Here is a 20,799-nt window from a genome sequence, read left to right as displayed (position 1 = left end):
ATGGCTTCCTGTCTTACATTGAGGTCTTTCATCCATTTTGAGTTTATTTTTGTGTATGGTGTAAGAAAGTGGTCCAGGTTCATTTTTCTGCATGTCACTGTCCAGTTTTCCCAGCACCACTTGCTGAAGAGACTGTCTTTATTCCATTGTATTATTTCCTGCTTTGCCAAAGATTAATTGGCCATACGTTTGTGGGTCCATTTCTGGGTTTTCTGTTCTGTTCCACTGATCTGAGTGTTTATTTTTGTGCCAGGCAACAATGACTTTATGACAGGAGAGGCTTCTTTGTTAGTGTTTCTAACATATGTGTGCTGTTTTCTTTCCCAAAGAATTATTGATTTTATAGAATGTGAAATTTTTGAATGACAGTGTTCATATTTTATTTATTTATTTTTTAGAGGTGAGGGTAGAAAGTGAGTGAATAGGGGAGGGGCAGAGGGAGAGAGTTTTTTTTTAATGTTTATTTATTGTGAGAAAGAGGGAAAGACAGCATGATCAGGGAAGGAGCAGAGAACGAGAATCCCAAGCAGGCTCCACGTTGTCAGTGCAGAGCCTAAGGTGGGGCTATATCTCACAAACCATGAGATCCTGATCTGAGCTGAAATTAAGAGGCAGATGCTCAACAGACTGAGCCACCCAGGCACCTCAGGAGAGAATCTTAAGAAGTCTGCATGCCCAGTGTGAGCCCAATGCAGGACTCCATCTTGTGACCTACCATGAAATCATGATCTGAGCTGAAATCGAGAGTCAGATGCTTACCCACGTGCTCCAGTGTTCATATTTCAAAGAAAGGTATAATTAAGCTTGGTTTTAGAAAGCTTATTTTGTTTCACTCTTTTTTTATTTAAATTTTTGTTAGTTCACATACAGTGCAGTATTGGTTTCAGAAGTAGAATTCAGTGATTTATTGCTTCCATACACCCAGTGCCAATCACAAGAAGTGACCTCCTTAGTACCCATTATCCATCTAGTTTGTCTCCTACACATTCCTCTGTCAATCCTGTTCTCTGTGATTAAGAGTCTCTGGTGGTTTGGTGCAGCCACTCTGGGAGACAGTATGGAGGTTCCTCAGAAGATTAAAAATAGAACTACCCTATGACCCAGCAATTGCGCTACTAGGTATTTATCCAGACAACACAAAAAAGCTGATCTGAACCCCAATGTTTATAGCAACGCTATCAACAATAGCTAAATTATGGAAAGAGCCCAAATGTCCATCAACTGACGAATGGATAAAGAAGATGTGGTGTATTTATACACAGGATATTACTCGGTGATGAAAAGGAATGAAATCTTGCCATTTGCAACAGTGTGGATGGAACCAGAATGTATTAATGCTAAGCAAAATAAGTCAGTCAAAGACAAACATCACATGATTTCACTCATAGGTAGAATTTAAGAAACACAACAAATGAACATAAGGAAAGGGAAGGAAAGATAAGATGAAAACAGAGGGAGACAAACTATAAGAGACTCTTAAATGTAGAGAACAAACTGAGGGTTGCTGGAGGGAAGGTGAATGGGGGGATGAGCTAAACGGGTGATGGGCATTAAGGAGGGTGCTTGTTGGGATGAGCCCTGGGTGTTTTATGTAAGTGATGAAACTCTGGATTCTACTCCTGATACCGATACTATGCTGTAGGCTAACTAACTTGCATTTAAATAAAAAAATAAAGCATTGTCAATAAACCAAATAAGAGACTGCTGTGGTTTGTTTCACTCTCTTCTCTCCTCCCATTCCCATATGCATAATACATAGCTCCATCCACACTGCTACAAATGGCAATATTTCAATCTTTTTGATGGCTGTGTAATATTCATGTGTATATGTGCGTGCGTGTGTGTGTGTGTGTGTGTGTGTGTGTATACCACATCTTCTGTATCCATTCATCAGTAGATGGACATTGGGTTATCTCCATAGTTTGGCTATTGTTGATAATGCTGCTGGAAACATTTGGGTGCATGTATCCCTTTGAATCTATTTTGTATCCTTTGGGTAAATACCTAACAGTGCAATTGCTGGGTTGTGGGGTATTTCTGTTTTTAACTTTTTGAGGAACCTACATACTGTCTTTCAGAGTGGCTGCACCAGTTTGCATTCCCACCAACAGTGCAAGAGGGTTCCCCTTTGTCCACATCCTTGCCAACATCTGTTGTTTCCTGAGTTGTTAATTGTAGCCACTCTCACTGGTGTGAAGTGGTATCTTAATGTGGTTTTGATTTGTATTTCCGTGATGATGAGTGATGTTGAGCATCTTTTCATGTGTCTGTTAGCCATCTGGATGTCTTCTTTGGAGAAGTGCCTATTCATGTTTTCTGCCCATTTCTTAACTAGGTGGTTTTTTGGGTGCTGAGTTTGATAAGTTCTTTGTAAATATTGGTTACTAACCCTTTATCAGATAATGTCATTGCAGATATCCTGTCCCATTCTGTAGGCTGCCTTTTAGTTTTGTTGATTGTTTCCTTTGCTGTGCAGAAGCTTTTTTTCGGTCCCCATAGTTCCCAAGAGGTTCTCTAGGATTTTGATAGTTTCCTGTCTCACATTTGGGTCTTTCATCCATTTTGAATTTCTGTGTAAGAAAGTGGTCCAGTTTCATTCTTCTGCATGTTCCCATCCAGTTTTCTGAACACTATTTGTTGAAGAGACTGTGTTTTTCCCCATTGGATAGTCTTTCTTGCTTTGTTGAAGATTAGTTGACTGTATAGTTGTGGATCCATTTCTGGGTTCTCTATTCTGTTCCATTAATCTATGTGTCTGTTTTTGTGCCAGTGCCATACTGTCTTGATGATTACACTTTGTAATACAGCTTGAAGTCTGGGATTGTGATGCCTCCTGCTTTGGTTTTCTTTTTCAACATTGCTTTGGCTATTTGGGGTCTTTTGTGGCTCCATAAAAATTTTAGCGTTGTTTGTTCTAGCTTTGTGAAAATTTCTGGTGGTATTTTTTTTTTAATTTTTTTTTTTAATGTTTTTAGTTTTACTTTTGAGACAGAGACAGAGCATGAACAGGGGAGGGGCAGAGAGAGAGGGGGAGACACAGAATCTGAAGCAGGCTCCAGGCTCTGAGCTCTCAGCACAGAGCCCGACGCGGGGCTTGAACTCACGGAGTGTGAGATCATGACCTGAGCTGAAGTTGGACACTTAACTGACTGAGCCACCCAGGCGCCCCTCTGGTGGTATTTTTATAGGGATTGCATTAAATGTGTAGATTGGTTTCTGTAGTATAGACATTTTAACAATGTTCGTTCTAATCCATGAGCATGGAATGCTTTTCCACTTCTTTGTATCATCTTCTGTTTCTTTCATAAGTGTTCTATAGTTTTCAGAGTATAGATCTTTCACCTCTTTAGTTAGGTTTATTCCTAGGAATCTTACTGTTTTTGGTGCAGTTGCAAATGGGATTGATTCCTTGATTTCTTTTTCTGCTGCTTCGTTATTGCTGTATAAAAATGCAACAGATTTCTACACATTGATTTTATATCCTGCTACTTTGCTGAATTTGTGTATTCTGGTAATTTTTTGGCAGAATCTTTCAGGTTTTCTACATAGAGTATCATGTCATCTGCAAATAGTGAAAGTTTGACTTCTTCCTTGCCACTTTGGATGCCTTTTATTTCTTTTTGTTGTGTGATTGCTGAGGCCAAAAGTTTATTTTCTAATTTATAGTATTTTGAATGTATTTGACCCATAAAGATTGTAAGAATATAGTCACTCTTTGGTTATAGCTGAAGGGAATCAAGTTTTTGATATGTTTTAATAGATTACAATATGAATTACAGAATATTTTAATGTATCATGATATGCATTTTAGTAATCATCTTGTGATAAATTTTAATTACTAAATAGAGCCCCACCCCATATGATGCATGTATTGAAACTTCTTTTGTAACCATTTCTCTATTATGTGTTTTGAAAAGGTAGTGAAATGATTTAATAATACTTAACTCTTAGCACAGTTTTTAATTAGGAAATGATACCAAACTCAAATCATAGTTTTAATTTTATTATTTGTATTTTTAGGGTAATATACATCCCAATTTAACTCTTAATTGAAGATAATTTATGAGAGTACATGAGAGTCTTTTTATTTTAGTAGTCGTATTATAATTGTTTCATTTTTAGTTTATTTTTGTTGGAGTATAATTGATATATATATAACATTTTGTTTCAAGTATGTAACATAATGATTAAATATTTGTATATATTGCAAAATGATCACAGTAAGTCTGGTTTGCATGTCATCATACATTAGAAATTAGAAAGAAATTAGAAATTTTTGTTTTCTTGTGATAAGGACTTTTAAGATTTATGCTCTTAGCAACTTTCCAATTATACCTTACAGTATTATTATCTATAGTCACCATGCTGTATATTACATCCTCATGACTTATTTATTTTATAACTGAAGGTTTGTAACTTCTTATAGCTTTCACCCATTTTGCCCACCTCCAACCCCTACTCGGGCAATACCAATTTGTTTTTTGTATCTAGCTTGATTTTTTGTGTTTGTCTTTTTTTTTTTTTTTTCCAGAGTCCACATATAAATGAGTTCTTACAGTATTTGTCTTTCTCAGTCTGACTTATTTCACTTGGCATAATGCCCTCAAGTTCCATACATGTCACAGATGGAAGATTTCATTTTTTGTGGATGGATAACATTCCATTTTATACACGTGCATACGTACATACATATATATATTATCCATTCATTAGTCATGGACAATTAGGTTGTTTCCATGTCTTTTCTACTGTAAATAATGCTGCAGTGAAGATGGATACAGATCTCTTTGAGTTAGCGTTTTTGTTTCCTTCAGATAAATACCAGAAGTGGAATTGATAGATCATATAATGGTTCTATTTTTAATTTTCTGAGGAACTTCCATACTCTTTTCCATGGTAGCTGTACCAATTTACATTCCCACAGTACATGGGGCTCCCTTTTCTCCACATCGTTGTCAATGTTTGTTATTTCTGGTCTTTATAATTGTAGCCATTCTGACAGGTATAAGCTGATATCTCATTGTGGTTTTGATTTGCCTTTCCATGATGATTAGTGATGGTGAACTTCTTTTCATGTGTTGATTGGCTATCTGTATGTCTTCTTTGGAAGAGTGTCTATTCAGGCCTGCCTTTTTTTAAAAATCAGACTATTTGTTGACTTGTATGAGTTATTTATATATTTTGAATATTAACCCCTTGCTAAATATATGATTTGCCAATATTTCTCTCATTCGGTAGATTGGTTTCCTTTTTGTTTTGTGGACTAATGTCAAGGAGTTTATCTCCTATGTTTTCTTCTAGGAGTTTTATGGTATCGTGTCTTATATTTAGGTCTTTAATCCACTTCGAGTTAATTTTTTGTATTGTTGGCAAGTTTTATTCTTTTTCCTGTGGCTGTCTAGTTTCCCCAGCACTGTTTATTGAAGAGACCGTCTTTTCCCCATTGTATATTTTTGCTTCCTTTGTCACAGATTAATTGTATGCATGAGTTTATTTATGGGCTCTATTCTGTTCCACTGCTCTGCATGTCTGTTTTGTGCTAATAACATACTGTTTTGATTACTATAGCTTTGTAATACAGTTTGAAATCAGGTAGTGTGATTTTTCTTTGTTCTTTCTCAAGATTACTTGAATCTTTTGTTGATGGGTACAAACTTTTGGATCACTTATTTCTGTGGAAAAGCCATTGGAATTTTGATAGGGATTGCATTGAATCTGTAGATTGCTTTGGGTAGTATGGACATTTTAACAATATTAATCCTTCCAGCCCATGAACATGGGGTATCTTTGCATTTATTTTTGTCTTCTTCATTTTCTTTTCTAGGTAATTTATTCTTTTTGATGCAATTGTAAATGGGATTTTTTATTAATTTCTCTTTCTGTTAGTACATTATTAGTGCATAGAAACACACCTGATTTCTGTCCATTGATATTGTATCCTGCAACTTTACTAAATTTGTTTATTCTAACAATGATTTGATGGAGTCTTTAGGGTTTTTTATATATAATGTGTCATGTGTCAATAGACACAGTTTTACTTCTTTTCCAGTTTGGATGCCTGTTATTTCTTTTTCTTGCCAATTTGCTCTGGCTAAGACTTTCAATACTATGTTAAATAAAAGTGGGAGGAGAGTGAGCGTCTTTGTTTCTGATCTTACAGGAAAATCTGTCAGCTTTTCGCCACTGAATATGATGTTAGCTGTGGGCTTGTCATAAATGGCTTTTATTATATTGAAGTATGTTCTCTCTCTACTTGCTTTGTTGAGAGTTTTTATTGTAAATGGATGTTGAATTTTGTCAAGAATTTTCTGCATCTATTGAGATTGTATGATTTTTATCCTTCGTTGTGTTAATGTATCATATCGATTGATTTGTGAATGTGGAGCCATCCTAGCATCTCTGGAATAAATATCACTTGATTGTGGTATATGATCCTTTAACATATTGTTTAATTTGGCTTCCTAATCATTTGTTGTGTGTGGATTTTTGCATTTACATTCATCAGGGATATTGGCCTATAATTTTGTTTTCATGTGGTATCCTTGTCTGGTTTTGGTGTCAGGGTAATGCTGGCCTTGTAAAATGTGTTTGGAAGTGTTATTTCTTCTATTTTTTGGAAGGGTGTGAGAAGTTTTGGTATTAATTCTTTTTTGGATGTTTGATAAAATTCACCTGTGAAGCTGTCTGGATCTTGACTTCTGTTTCTTGATTATTACTTTTGTTTCTTGATTGATCAGGTTTTATGTTTCTTCATGGTTCAGATTTGGTAGTTTGTATGTTTCTAAGAAGTTTTCTTTTTCTTTTAGGTTTTCCAGTTGTTGGTGTATAATTGTTCTTAGTAGTCACTTATGATCCTTTGTATTTTCATGGTATCAGTTTGTAATGTCTTTGAGGCTCTTTTTTGATGGATGGAGGGGCTACCAAATCTCTTCTTTAACATAGCAGCAGAAAATTTAGATAGTAGGGTTTTTTATTTGTGCTTTAGTGTTTTTTGGTTACTAACATCCTAAAATGAAATTCTTTATGATCCTTTTATTTTCAGTAGTTGTGTTTACCTAGTTTTTATGGAAGGATTTCCATAGTGTAAAAAATCGAAAGTGAAAAGTTGTATATTATAGGACAGACATGTTAATTATGATTGAATAGTATCCTCAACATTGACTTAAGTTTTTCCTGTTTAAAGAACTGCACAGTGAATCCAAAGGAAAGTATCCTGAAAAGAGTGAAGGATATTGGATGCATCTTTAAAGAGAAATTTGCTAAAGCTGTGGGACAGGGATGTATGGAAATTGGATCACAGGTAACTTGAGTTCATTTCGATTGGTGTCACTATAATAGAAATAACTTCAAATATAATGTCTTTCCAAATTGTGAAAATATTACAATAATATTTGTCTTATATTGGTAGATTCTGTATCTTACCTGCCTGTGTATGCTGCTGCTTATGGAAAATTTTATAAGAAAATGCCCCTTACACTATTACAGAAACTAAAAGTGTGAACATGTAGAAGTTTTTAGACAAATTGTAGAAATTTTTAAAAAAGTCAGTAGAAAAAATTAAAATCTTTGATACTATTAAATTTTTGGTGTATAGTCTTTGGCTTATACATATATGAATATTCGTGAATGCATATACTTCTCTGAATGGGATCATATTATACCTGCTATTTATCGGTGGTAGTGATATCATTTTACTACTATTATTATTTCAGAATATCTAAAACCAGTACATTGGGTAAAGATATGGGCTCTGAATCAGAACCCTGGGTTTATATCTGGTTCTGCCATTTATGAACTGCCATTAAACTTCTTTGAGATTTGGGTTTCTGTATTTGCTCTGCTTCATTGTGTGGAAATAGTGAGGTAACATAAAAATATGTTTGAAAACTATAATCTGTATACATTTATTTCAGTGTAGTGAGGTTATATTTGGATGCTAATAGTGTTTTAAATAATTGTATTTATAAGTCTTTTTGGTTATATATGAAATTTATGCTTATAATTTGAATGAAGGAATATGGTTTGTGTGTGTATATCTAAAATTTTGTTATTCTTCGAACTAATAGGAACTATTTATTTGGTTAAAACTTTTTGCGGGTAACATCAGTTAGGTCAGATTATTGCCTTTTCCAGTTTTATGGACAGACTATTCTCAATCCTGGAGAGCTAATGGGAAAATACGTAACCTAGGCCACAAGAAGCATTACATTAGTATATAAAAGAGTTAACCCTAGCACCATGTATATAGTGTGTGTGTGTGTGTGTGTGTGTGTGTGTGTGTGTGTCTGTGTGTCTGTGTGTATCGATTGATATGGACTGAAGTGGAAATGAAGGAAAACCAAGTACTGGACCTTCCCTCTTGATAATTTATTGGGAATTTAAACATTTTATACTGAAGTCTTAAGTTTTAGACAAGCTAGTTTTTGTGGTCTCTTGGTATTCAGTTTCCTAAGAAGTATCAGAGATATGTTTCAAGAGAAAACTTCTTTAAAATTAATAATTATGATTTTTAAAGTAGTGGAATCTAATTTTTTTTCTTTCTAGAGATACAAACTTGGAGTCCGATTATATTACCGAGTAATGGAATCTATGCTTAAATCAGTAAGTTAAAAAGAACATAATGGAGGGGCGCCTGGGTGGCGCAGTCGGTTAAGCGTCCGACTTCAGCCAGGTCACGATCTCGCGGTCCGTGAGTTCGAGCCCCGCGTCGGGCTCTGGGCTGATGGCTCAGAGCCTGGAGCCTGTTTCCGATCTGTGTCTCCCTCTTTCTCTGCCCCTCCCCCATTCATGCTCTGTCTCTCTCTGTCCCAAAAATAAATAAACATTGAAAAAAAAATTAAAAAAAAAAAAAAAAAAAGAACATAATGGAAAGAAAATTTAATGCTGACATAAAAAAGACATTAACTAAACATTTTTTATATCTGTTTTAGGAAGAAGAACGATTATCCATTCAAAATTTTAGGTAAATTCTTTAGTTTTAATGAAACAATTTCTTCTTTTTATAAAAGTAAATGTTTCAAAATCATTCTTTTTTCTTTTCTTTAGTAAACTCCTGAATGACAACATCTTTCATATGTCTTTGTTGGCATGCGCTCTTGAGGTTGTAATGGCTACATATAGCAGTAAGTTAAATTTTAGTCAATAAACATTTTAGTTCAGTTTAAAGTTTAAAAAACTTACCTAAGGTGTGGTGTGTTTTTTTGGGGGGAGTGGAGTTAAGGGGATGATATGCATATGTTAGATCAGTATATACTGAAGAATATAAGTAGTCACTATAAATCATTTAAATGTGTTATTATCTTAATTATTTCAGGTCATTTTGGGAATAGTATTTCACTAGGCTCTTATTCTGGGCTATCCTGAATCTAGGAAATGAACCTTTGAAATCCCTTTCAAGACAGGAGATTGTGAATTTCCAAGGAGTACAAAAAGTAGCATTTCCCTGTACAGAAACACTGCTATAGACTTTATGGCAATGAGACCAAAGATTGGAGCTATGGTTCACCAGATAAATAGAACAGAAGCCACTGATGGTGTTTTTTAAACGATACAATTTTAGACATGTATTGTTTTGCAAATAATATTGTAGATATTAAGAAGCCTTGTTTGTGAAAACAAAAGAAAATTTACCTAGGATACAAATACACAATGAAAGAGAAACTTAAAACTGCTAAACATATGTGGAAAACTGAATCCTCATTAATAACCAGAAAATGCACATTTAAAAGAGTTGCTGTTTTCTAACCAAATTAGCAAAATTTTAAAGAATCCTTCCCTCCCAACATCAGGGATTATTGAGGTTGTTAAAATGGATATGCTAATGCATTGCTGGTTAGATATTATACTTGTTCCTGATATAAGGGTAGGGTATTTAAATCTTTGAAAATCTGATAGAAGCATAAGCCCTCTATTTAGGAAAAACATGTGTGGACATACACTCAAAATTTAGAAGCCTATTTCTTTTGGGTCCTTGGACTCCACAATAAAAGTTTTGCTCTAGGAGCACCTGACTGGCTCAGTCTGTGCAGCACACAGCTCTCAATTTCATGGTCGTGAAATCAAGCCCCATGTTGGGCATGGAGGCTACTTAAATTAAACAAAATGAAAAACAAATCTGCTCTAAATAGAAATTTTTGTGTAGCTTTTCTGCTGTGTTTTAAGTTTTTGTTTGATAAAACCTTCCAAGCTAAAAATACATAATTCAAGGCTTAACATTTCATACCTAAGTTACACTTTTTCTTTCATTTTTAGGAAGTACATCTCAGAATCTTGATACTGGAACAGATTTGTCCTTCCCATGGATTCTGAATGTACTTAATTTAAAAGCCTTTGATTTTTACAAAGTGATTGAAAGTTTTATCAAAGCAGAAGCCAACTTGACCAGAGAAATGATAAAACATTTAGAGCGATGTGAACATCGAATCATGGAATCCCTTGCATGGCTCTCTGTAAGTAACTAGCTAAAACAATTAAAAATATTAATATGCAAATGGATAACAGTTATCTGTTAGAACTATTTGTTAAAATTTACCTCGAGCAAATGCAATTTAATGAACACTGTAATTCAGTGTATATCCCAAGAATCAAGTGGAATATTAGCATGGAGTTTTCTCTTTTACTTGGGCTCCCTAGACCATCTGGTACAATGATTTATTTAGGAATAGCTTTAATTAAAACATGGTACTTTAAAGCAAAGCAGAATAAAGTATTTTGAGCAGTATATTTAGAGATGGCATATTTGAAAATTTAAATGCTCTTAAATTCTAAAAAAAGGTAAAAATTAAGATTATGCTATTTAAATGATTTAAAAGTATAGTTTTCTGGTTGAATTTACTTGGATTTTTTTTTTTTTTGTTCTATCATTAAAGATAGTCCAAAACCCTATAGTATTGTTTGATTACAGTTATTGTTTATAGCATTGTAGGAGCACAAATCATATTCTCTAGGTATTTTATTTATAGCATATAAGCTATTGATGAGGCTTTTGTTTCATAAAGATGGCAATAGTAAGATACTTATTTGAATTTCTTCTGTGTTATGCTTTTTAAATCTCCATAGTTGGGTAATACTTTGTGACTCACCAGATTTGTAGATTAATATGGGGTTGGTTTCTTTTGAAAGTTTGTTTCATGCTAAGCATGTAACTTTTCATTTATGCTAGTATATAGAAATGGCAATGAAAACTTTGACTTTAGTTACACTAGAATTCTAATCTATGCAGGTAAGCCTTAGTTTAAATTTTTTGATGTTTTAAAAGTTTAATGGCTAAGAGATAACTTATGTCTTAGTGTTTTCTTGCATTGCTGTAGGGACAGAGTAGATAGAACAGGAGAGAAGTAAGCCAAGTAGATAGAAAGCTGTTGCATTGCTATAGTTGAATTTAGTAACCCCATTATACAGGAGCTTCCACTTTATAAGATCAGGAGTAGTTAGGAGAACCTAGGGGATTTCTGGGGGATTAAATGAGAATGGCAAAAATGAATAAATAGGTAAAGAAATTCATAAAGAGTACTTTTCAGAGATTGATATGCCCTCTCCTTCTAGACATTGAAATCAAAACATTACTGTATCATATGAAAGTGACTGTTGTCATTTCTTTTAAAGAATTAGTTTTTTTTTTTTTCCATCAGTACACGTCTGCAACATGCCTTGCATTGGGGTAGACATTGTGAAGATACAGAAAAGACATGGGCTCTGAAACTTATGGAGGAAGTAGTAGACATTTACTGTTTATAAATTGCTTGTGTTCAAGCCTGTTTAGTTCAGTTACTGGTGTTCTAGGATTCTAAACAATGTTCCTTATTTTTGAGAAATTTTGGAGAAAAAGTGATATGTCCAAAGCCTAGAAAAGGGTATCATATATTAATACAATGATAGGGAGGTCATAAGCCTCTAAATTTAAATTCTAAATGCAGTTGGTATTGGTAGGGGATGAAGTTACAGATGATTTTTATTGTCATATATTTTTAATATGTCAAATATTTAATATTTAATATGTCACATATTTTACTTCTAAAATGTTTACCTTTTTGATAAGGGAATAGGGTAACTGTGAAGATAAGTCACACTACACAAATAGAATACTGTGAATTTTTCCCATGAGAATAATTGACATTTTAGAGAAGGTACATACCATAGATATATCTCAGCTTTCGCAGATTGTTTTTTTTTTTTAAATTGAAGTATCATATATATGCAGAAAAGTATATATAACAAGTTTATAGTTTGATGAATTTTTCACAAATTGAATACACCCATGTTGCCAACACCCAGATCAAGAGAGAAAACTTTAATAATTTTTTGATTCTGTATCACAATACAATTTTTTCATTAAACTGTAGATTCAAACAATGTTGTTTACCCAGGGAAACATCAAGTGAGGTACTACTTACTTTTCCTTCCAATAATTTAATGAAAGAAAGAACATCCTTGGATTTTTAATGGTTGCATGGGGAAAAGTCTTAGCATCTTTGCTACACAGTCTTGAGATTTAATAAATCAAGAATAGAATAAGGAAAAAGCACACCTTTCTTTGTTTCGATACCAGAGAGTTTAACAGGTAATATATAAGTATAAAATGCTAAAAAGTCTATTGGAAAACGTAGTGAACTTTTGTTCTATGGAAATTTAAAGAAATTAGAGGCAATTTAGAACAAACCATACCTAAGAGTTAGATTAAATGACTTCCAGATGTTTAAGCCTTTTAACTCACTTAAGCAGTTTATAATGCCAGTAGATGATGAGGTGAGATTTGGATATCTTTCTTTTAGTGTATTCAAAATTCATCAGATTTCTCTCAATAAAATCTTTATAAACCAAAGTACATTGGGTATTTTATTTTCTAAGTGGTCTTTCTTTCTGGGGATATTGTGGACTCTTTCTGTTGATCTCCTTGTATCTCTAACTTCCTTAAGACTATTTCTCTGGCAGCAACTAGAGAAATCATTTTAAGATGCAAATTTCAGGGTGCCTGGGTGACTCAGTCTGTTAAGTTCTGACTTTTGATTTCAGCTCAGGTCATGATCTCATGGTCATGCAATCGAGCCCTGCGTTAGGCTCCATGCTGAGTGTGGAGCCTGGTTGGGATATTCTTTCTCTCTCTTTCTCTCTCTCTCTCTCTCTCTCTCTCTCTCTCTCTCTCTCTCTGTTCCTCCCTCTCCCTCCCTCCCCTTCCCTTTTTTTTCTCTCTCTCAGAAGAAATAAACATAAAAAACCAAATCTCATAATGCTAACTAAACAAAAACCTTCTGTGAGGGATCTGTATATCTGGTAATGATGGAGGAAAAGACTACCATATGACTCCCCTCAAAAAAGCTGTAAAACCTCTATGTAATCCAAAAAGCAACTGCCTGAAACCCCTGGACAGGAAGAGTAGACAGACTCTTTAGGCATGAAGGGGACCCCTGAGCTGGGAAGGAAGCTTTTTAGGTGAGAAGTTATAATAGGATGGGGTGGGGCGGGGGTGCCAGTGGGAAAACTGCAGGCTTTCAGGCCAGGGAAACTAGAAAACTGAAGCTGGGGAAACCTTGGCTACTGAATAGAATGGACAGATTTTGCAAAGGAAAGAGCCAGAGAAAGAGTACCCAGATTCTTTCTACCCACATCTCTGTCTGAGACCTAAGTTATTGCAGTGTAATAGATTCAAAGCAGCTTAATGAAAGACAAAGGATCTGAAGTGAGACAGGTGCTAATGCCCAAATAAACAGTTTATAGTTCAAGTTCAGCAAAAATAATTGTCTGCTTAAAAACAAAAGAAAACAGTACTCATTTGAGCGAAAAACGACAGAATCCAGAATCTTTACAACTTAACATTTATGACATCCAGGATACAACTTGAAAATTACCCAGCATGTGAAGAGGGTCAAAGGAATCAGGTGGAGGTTTTTAAATTTTTTTTAATGTTTATGCATTTTTGAAAGACAGAGACAGAGCACAAGCAGGGGTGGGGCAGAGAGAAAGGGGGACACAGAATCTGAAGCAGGCTCCAGGCTCTGAGCTGTCAGCACCAGAGACTGACACGGGGCTTGAACTCATGAACTGCGAGATCATGACCTGAGCTGAAGTCAGATGCTCAGCTGAGTCACCCAGGCGCCCCGGATGCAAGTTTTTAGAATGGGAACTTTATTTAGGTCAACTCTTTGATCCCTCAAGGTTCTCTTTTGGAAGCTTTGTCTCCTTTTTTTCTTGTATCAGCAGTTCAGAGTATGGTCTTACACTCCCTGGTGTCCCTCAAACCATTTTAGGGAATCTGCAAGATAAAAAGTATTTTTATGTTGCTATTCAGATGTTACTTCTCTTTTTTACTCTATTGACATTTATATCAGTGACTTAAGAGTGTTGGCACCTTTGTAGGTATTAGATCAGCATCCAACTGGCGAGTAGTCATTGTATTCTTTACCACCACAAACTCTCAATTAAAATACAAAACAGAACAGTCAGTTTTATTTAAGAATGTCATTGATGAACCAGTAAGAAGTATTAATTTTATTGAATCTCCATTTTCACGCACACATGGTTCAAAACAACTGACAATAAATATTGCCAATGGTGAATTTTGAGTTTTCAAGTGAAAATTAGAATTTTGTTAAGGTTGGGGCGCCTGGGTGGCGCAGTCGGTTAGGCGTCCGACTTCAGCCAGGTCATGATCTTGCGGTCCGTGAGTTCGAGCCCCGCGTCAGGCTCTGGGCTGATGGCTCAGAGCCTGGAGCCTGTTTCCGATTCTGTGTCTCCCTCTCTCTCTGCCCCTCCCCTGTTCATGCTCTGTCTTTCTCTGTCCCAAAAATAAATAAACTTTGAAAAAAAAATTAAAAAAAAAAAAAAAGAATTTTGTTAAGCTTGTATCCACTATAAGCATTCAAAGACTTCTGATGAAATCAGTGGTACATTAATAAATGTGGCTTGATATCGTATAAGGAGATTTGTCAACATTTGTAAGATCTCCATAATTCAGTGAAGGGCAGAGAGAGAGGTAGAAAATCCCAAGCAGGTTCCATGCTGTCAGCATGGAGCCTGACTTGGGGCTCGATCTCACCAACTGTTAGATCATGACCTTGGCCAAAACCAAGAGTCGGACACTTAACTAACTGAACCACCTAGGTGCCCCAGACCAACAGATTTTAAGGTCTCAGAATATGAAAAGTTTATTTTTGTTTATTGATGTTGTTCCCAATTCCATATTGCAATTAACCTTTAAGGAACTATAGCTTGCCAAGTTTTAGGGTAGTATCAAAGAAATATATCCATTATTATCTGAAAACTCTATTAAAACACTCCTTTTTCCAACTACCTATTGTGTGAGGCCAGGTTTTCTTATGCAAGCAACCAGTACCTTGTTGTTAGTGCAACAAAGTAGATATAGAGACAGTTATGAGAATTCAGGTCTCTTCTAGGAAACCAGAGATTTACAAGATTATAAAACAGTGCCAGTGTGCTCACTAATTTTTTTTTTGAAAAATATGGCTATTTATGCTTAACATATAATGAGTTTATAAAATATTAACATATTATTTAACATATATTAACATACAATGGTTAATTTTGGTTCTTTAAATCACATTCTTAGAAATTTTCTGTTTTAAATTAAACTTAATTTTACTTAAAAATTACTAATACAGTAAATATTGAGAGATAAAGCCCACATGAACAAAGTTTTTTGGGTCTTGAATAATCCTGAGTAATTTTAAGAATGTAAAAGTGTTGTGAGTCCAAAATGTTTGAGAATGTCTCCCTTGTATTCTCTGATCCATTTAGACTTTTCTTTTACTATAACTCACACAACCATGTTTGTTTCTGCCTATCCCTGAGTCTTCATTCACTTCATAGGCCCAATTTAAAATACTTTCCCCTGCCTTTTGATTTACCGGAGTTTTAGTTCTACTTCCACTTTGTTTTTCATGATCATCCTAGTCTGTAGTCATTCTTCCTCCTTTACAGCCTTACAGTGTCTATTTACACTACTTATTAGTCATTTATAAACTTTATATCTTATTACCTGTGCATGTCTCATGTTAATTGTGTTACTGTATATAAAGCACTCAGAACAGTATCTGACATCATATTATGCATGTGCAATTTAATAAGTGGGAGTGAAGGATAGAGAGGGGTCAACTAATGATGAAATGTAGGTAGTGTCTTTCACTAAGATACCTGGGATTGGATGAAATTTCCTTGGAAAGATGAATTTCATTTGATTATGTTGAGTTTGAAGTGATTGTAGGTCATTCAAGTAGATGTGTCCAGTAGCAGTTGGTTATGTATGTCTGGAGCTTAGGAAAGAAATCTAAGCTAGGAATATGAACCTGAGAGCTGCTGACACATATATAATAACAACAGTTTCTACCCTTTATTGACAGTTGATCTTGTGCTAGACACTGTGATGAGTAGTTCTATTATTTTTTTAATGTTTATGTTTTGAGAGAGAGCACGTGTGCACAGGCATGTGAGGGGGAGGGGCAAAGAGAGAGAATCCCAAGCAGGCTCCACACTGATGGTGCAGAGCCAGACACGGGCTCAAACCCACGAACTGTGTGATCATAACTTGAGCCTAAACCAAGAGTTTGACACCCAACCAACTGAGCCACCTAGATGCCCTGTGAGTAGTTCTTTTAATATTTAATTTTTATGATGATTTTTGATGTAGTATTCTAAATGAATAAATTAATGCTTAGAGAACTTCAATAACTTGTCCTAGACCACACAAGTTAAATGCAGAGCTGTGGTTTGAACGCAAGTCTCTCTGGCTCTGAAGCTGTTAATCTGTATGTTTTTACCAAGTAACTAAAGTTTGGAGAATGGATAAGATCACCTAAAGAGAGAATGTAGTACAATAGTTCCTTCTTATCCACAGAGGATGTGTTCCAAGACCCCCAGTGGATGCCTGAAACCATGAATAGTATTATGTACTGTTTTTCCTATACATATATACCTGTGATAAAGTTAATTTATTATTAGTTGGCATAGTAAGAGATTAACAACAACAAAAATAAAATAGAACAATTGTAACAATATACTCTAAAATTTGTGTGGTCTGTCTCAAAGTATTTTATTGTATTATAGTCACCCTTATTCTTGTGATGATGTGAGATGATAAAATGCCTATGTGATGAAATGAAGTGAGGTGAATTTAGGCTCCTACTGACTGTCCAATCGTACCCTACAAGGAGAATCTTCTGCTTCTATGCTGCAGTTGACTGGGCAATTGAAACCATAGAAAGCAAAACTGCATTTGAGGGGGACTGCTGTCTAAGAAGAGAAGGTGGCTAAAGATAGAATCCTGAGGCTCTCTGACATTTAAGAGCTAGACAGAAAAGAGAAGCCTACAAAAGAGATCGAAATAGAACAGCTAGAGAGATAAGAGGAAAATCAGAAGTGGTGTCATAAAGAGAAAGACATTACAAGGTCTGAGTCAGTGGTTGCTGTTTCAGATACTATAGGAGCAGCCAGTAAGAACTGAAAAGTATTCATTCGTTTGGGCAACAAGGCCACTGGTGATGGTAGCAAGGACTGTTAATAGAAGTGGTAGAGGCAGGAGTAGGTTGCAGTGGAATTTTGAAGAGATGTGAATGAGAGATAAAGTGGAGACAGTGATTGTAGATAACTTTTATGAGAGTCTTGTCTGTGAAGGGAAATAAAGATACAGCTGCCAAGTGTGTGAGGTGGAGGGAAGATTATTTTTCAAGATGGGAAAGGTAGGATTAAATGTTGATGGAATAGAGTCACTAGGAGTGTTCTGAAGTTGCTGGATGACACATTAGTGGGTTAAAACACCCGTTTTATTTTGCTCATGATTCTGTGGGTCAGGGATTTAGGAAGAGTTTGACTGGGCAGTTCGTTCCTGACGGTGTGGTATCAGGGGCAAGATCCACTTCCACGGTGCTTCTTAACTCACAAGTCTGGCGCCTGGCTGCCCCTCATACATGGTCACCTTTTCTTTCCTCCCTTCTATTTTCCCTACTCCAGGTGGCATCTCACAGCATTTTGGTTTTAGGGTAGTCATTTGTCTTACATAGCAGCTGGCTTCCAAGAAGCTTCTGAAAGAACTATAGCTGAAAGCTGTATTCTGTTGGTGAGAGGAATCACAGGTCCTGTCCAGATTCAAGGGGCTCCTTTGAATAGGTGTCATGTCTTGTTTGAAGAGAGGCAGGTAGACATCTGGGTGGCTCAGTCATTTAAGCATCTGACTTCGGCTCAGGTCATGATCTCATGGTTCATGGGTTCAAGTCCCATGTCAGGCTCTGTGCTGGAAGCTCAGAGCCTGGAACCTGCTTCAGATTCTGTGTCTCCCTCTCTCTCTCTGCCTCTCCCCCACTCACGCTCTCTCTCTCTCTCTCTCTCTCTCTCTCCCTCTCTCTCAAAAATAAATACTAAAAAAAATTAAAAGGGAAGCAAGGTGGGATGGCAAATATCACGTGGCAAAATGGAAAGAACGGAAGCAGTTACCAGTAAGGTTGGTATGTGGGTGCCATGGCAGAAAATGAGGAAGTTTCCATTTGATGGCTTTATTTTTATATATAAAATAGAGCTGAGTAGTTTGCTGAGGATGAGTTGATAGAGGGTAGTAGGGAGTGCAAAGTAGTATAGTCAGAAGTTTGAGGAGAGTGCATACAATTTGAAATTGTTGCTGAGGAGAATAATAGAACTGAGTGATGAAAGATAAGAGGATTGCCTAGCAGCACTGAAGGAAATTTTGAAGGTAGAAATTTTAAATTTGTAGTGCCACCCCAACTCTTTGTGGTGGCATGATTTTTTCCAGCACCACCTAGCAACTAGATGTAGGATTAGAAAAGACCAACAGCTAGATTGACCCAAGATATTAGGGTTTGCCAACACAGATGTGGTAGACTGATAATGGGGCAAATAAAGTGAGGAAGTTGGTCAGAGTGATTAAAGTGGTAAGTTTAGTAGTTTCGGTTGCATAGAAGAGATAGGAGGCTGATGGAGAAAGTGGAGGTTTTAAGAAACCTCTTTGACTGAAATTTGATAGAAAGAGATTTCAACTTCATATTCCAGAGCTAGAACATTTCTGCATAGTTTACTGTATTCTAAGAAATAACCTTAGGAATGCATAAATGAGTTGGAATGCACATGAACACCATTGGAAATGAGGTGGTCAAGGAACCAAGAGGCTGAGTGAACAGTGAAGTCACCCAGGACATGTGTTAGGGCGAGTGTGGACTAGGGACCAAAGTCTTCAATACTTGAAGGAAGTGACCTTGAGATAAGAGGTTCTAGGAGAGGCAGAGGGTTAGAGAGTTCCTAAAAATTAAAAGCCCCTGTCTTAATTTTTAAATAATATCTTTAACAAAACCTAGTTTATTGTCTTACATATAGAATTTAGGTGTGTAAACAATTAGAATTATAATGTCTTCTTGATGAATCTACACCTTAATTATTATGAAATGACCCCTTTTAACGCTGGTAATATTCTTTGCTCTGAAAACTGCTTTGTTTGATATTAGTAAAACCACTCCAGCTTTCTTTTCATTAATACAAGCTTGGCATATTTATCCCACCCTTTTACTTTTAACCTATTTGTGTCTTTATACTTAAAGTAGATTTCTTATAGGCAATGTGTACAGTTGAATTGACTCTTGAACAGAAGATTTTGAAATGAATGGGTCCACTTATACCCAGATGTTTTTCTGTAAATACAGTACACTATTATAGATACTGTATTTTCCTTTCTGTATAATTTTCCTAGTAACATTTTTTCTAGCTTGCTTTATTGTAAGAATATGGTATATAATGTATATAGTATATAAGATATAAGTTGATTGACTGTTTATCTTATCCATAAGGCCACTGGTCAACTATTGTCTTTTCGAATCGTCATTCTGACAGGTGTAAGGTGATAGCTCATTGTAGTTTTGATTTGCATTTCCCTGATGAATACTGGTTGAGCATGTTTTCATGTATCTGTTGGCTCTATGTCTTCTTTGGAAAAATGTCTATTCAAATCATCTACCCATTTTTGATTTATATATTTTTTTAGTGTTGTATGTATTTTGAATATTTATATATTTTGAATATTAACTCCTTGAGTATGTCATTTGCACATATCTTCTCCCATTCACCAGTCTGCCCTTTTGTATTGATGATGATTTTCTTCCCTGTGCAGAAACTTTTTATTTTCATGTAGTCATAACAGTTTATTTTAGCTTTTGTTTTCCTTGCCTTAGGAAACATAGCCGCAAAAATGTTGCAATGGCCAGTATCAGAGAAATTACTGCCTTTATTTTCTTCTCAGAGTTTTATGGTTTCAGGTCTTATATTTAGGTCTTTAATTAATTTTGAGTTTATTTTTGTGTATGGTATGGGAAAGTGGTCCAATTTCATTCTTTTGCTTGTAACTGTCCAGTTTTCATAGCACCATTTATTGAAGAGACTATCTTTTTCCTATTCTGTATTCTTGCCTTGTCATAAATTAATTGACCATATAAATGTGGTTTTATTTCTGGGTTCTCTGTTCTGTTCCATTGATCCATGTGTCTGTTTTTGTGCTAGTACCATACTCTTGTTATTACAGCTTTGTAGTATATCTTGAAATCTGGGGTTGTGGTACTCCCAATTTTGTTCTTTCTCAAGATTGCTTTGGCCATTCAAATTTTGGTGTTATTCTAGTTTCATGAAGAATGCTGTTGATACTTTTGATAGGAATTGCAGTGAATCTAGATTGCTTTGGGTAACACAGACATTTTACCAATATTCGTTGTTCTAGTCCATGAGCATGGAATATTTTTCCATTCATTTGTGCAATCTTCAGTTTCTTTCATCAGTGTTTATAATTTTCAGATACAGATC

The 20,799-nt window shown here is 35.4% G+C and overlaps 1 protein-coding gene across 3 annotated transcripts in view; it reads left to right on the top strand.

Annotated features, from left to right (window-relative positions):
* RB1 (RB transcriptional corepressor 1) overlaps window positions 1-20,799 on the top strand; it is a 179,483-nt gene that overhangs the window by 73,901 nt on the left and 84,783 nt on the right. For all 3 annotated transcript variants that reach the window (XM_045475948.1, XM_045475970.1, XM_045475959.1), the window contains 5 exons: window positions 7,184-7,300; window positions 8,545-8,601; window positions 8,931-8,962; window positions 9,046-9,122; window positions 10,252-10,448. In XM_045475948.1, the coding sequence (XP_045331904.1) occupies window positions 7,184-7,300; window positions 8,545-8,601; window positions 8,931-8,962; window positions 9,046-9,122; window positions 10,252-10,448 (480 nt within the window). The remainder of the gene's footprint in view (window positions 1-7,183; window positions 7,301-8,544; window positions 8,602-8,930; window positions 8,963-9,045; window positions 9,123-10,251; window positions 10,449-20,799) is intronic.

This window comes from Leopardus geoffroyi, chromosome A1 (assembly GCF_018350155.1).
Source record: "Leopardus geoffroyi isolate Oge1 chromosome A1, O.geoffroyi_Oge1_pat1.0, whole genome shotgun sequence".
Classification (NCBI taxonomy): domain Eukaryota; kingdom Metazoa; phylum Chordata; class Mammalia; order Carnivora; family Felidae; genus Leopardus; species Leopardus geoffroyi.
The sequence above is the reverse complement of the archived record's forward strand: the minus strand, read 5'-3'. Positions and strand labels throughout refer to the sequence as shown.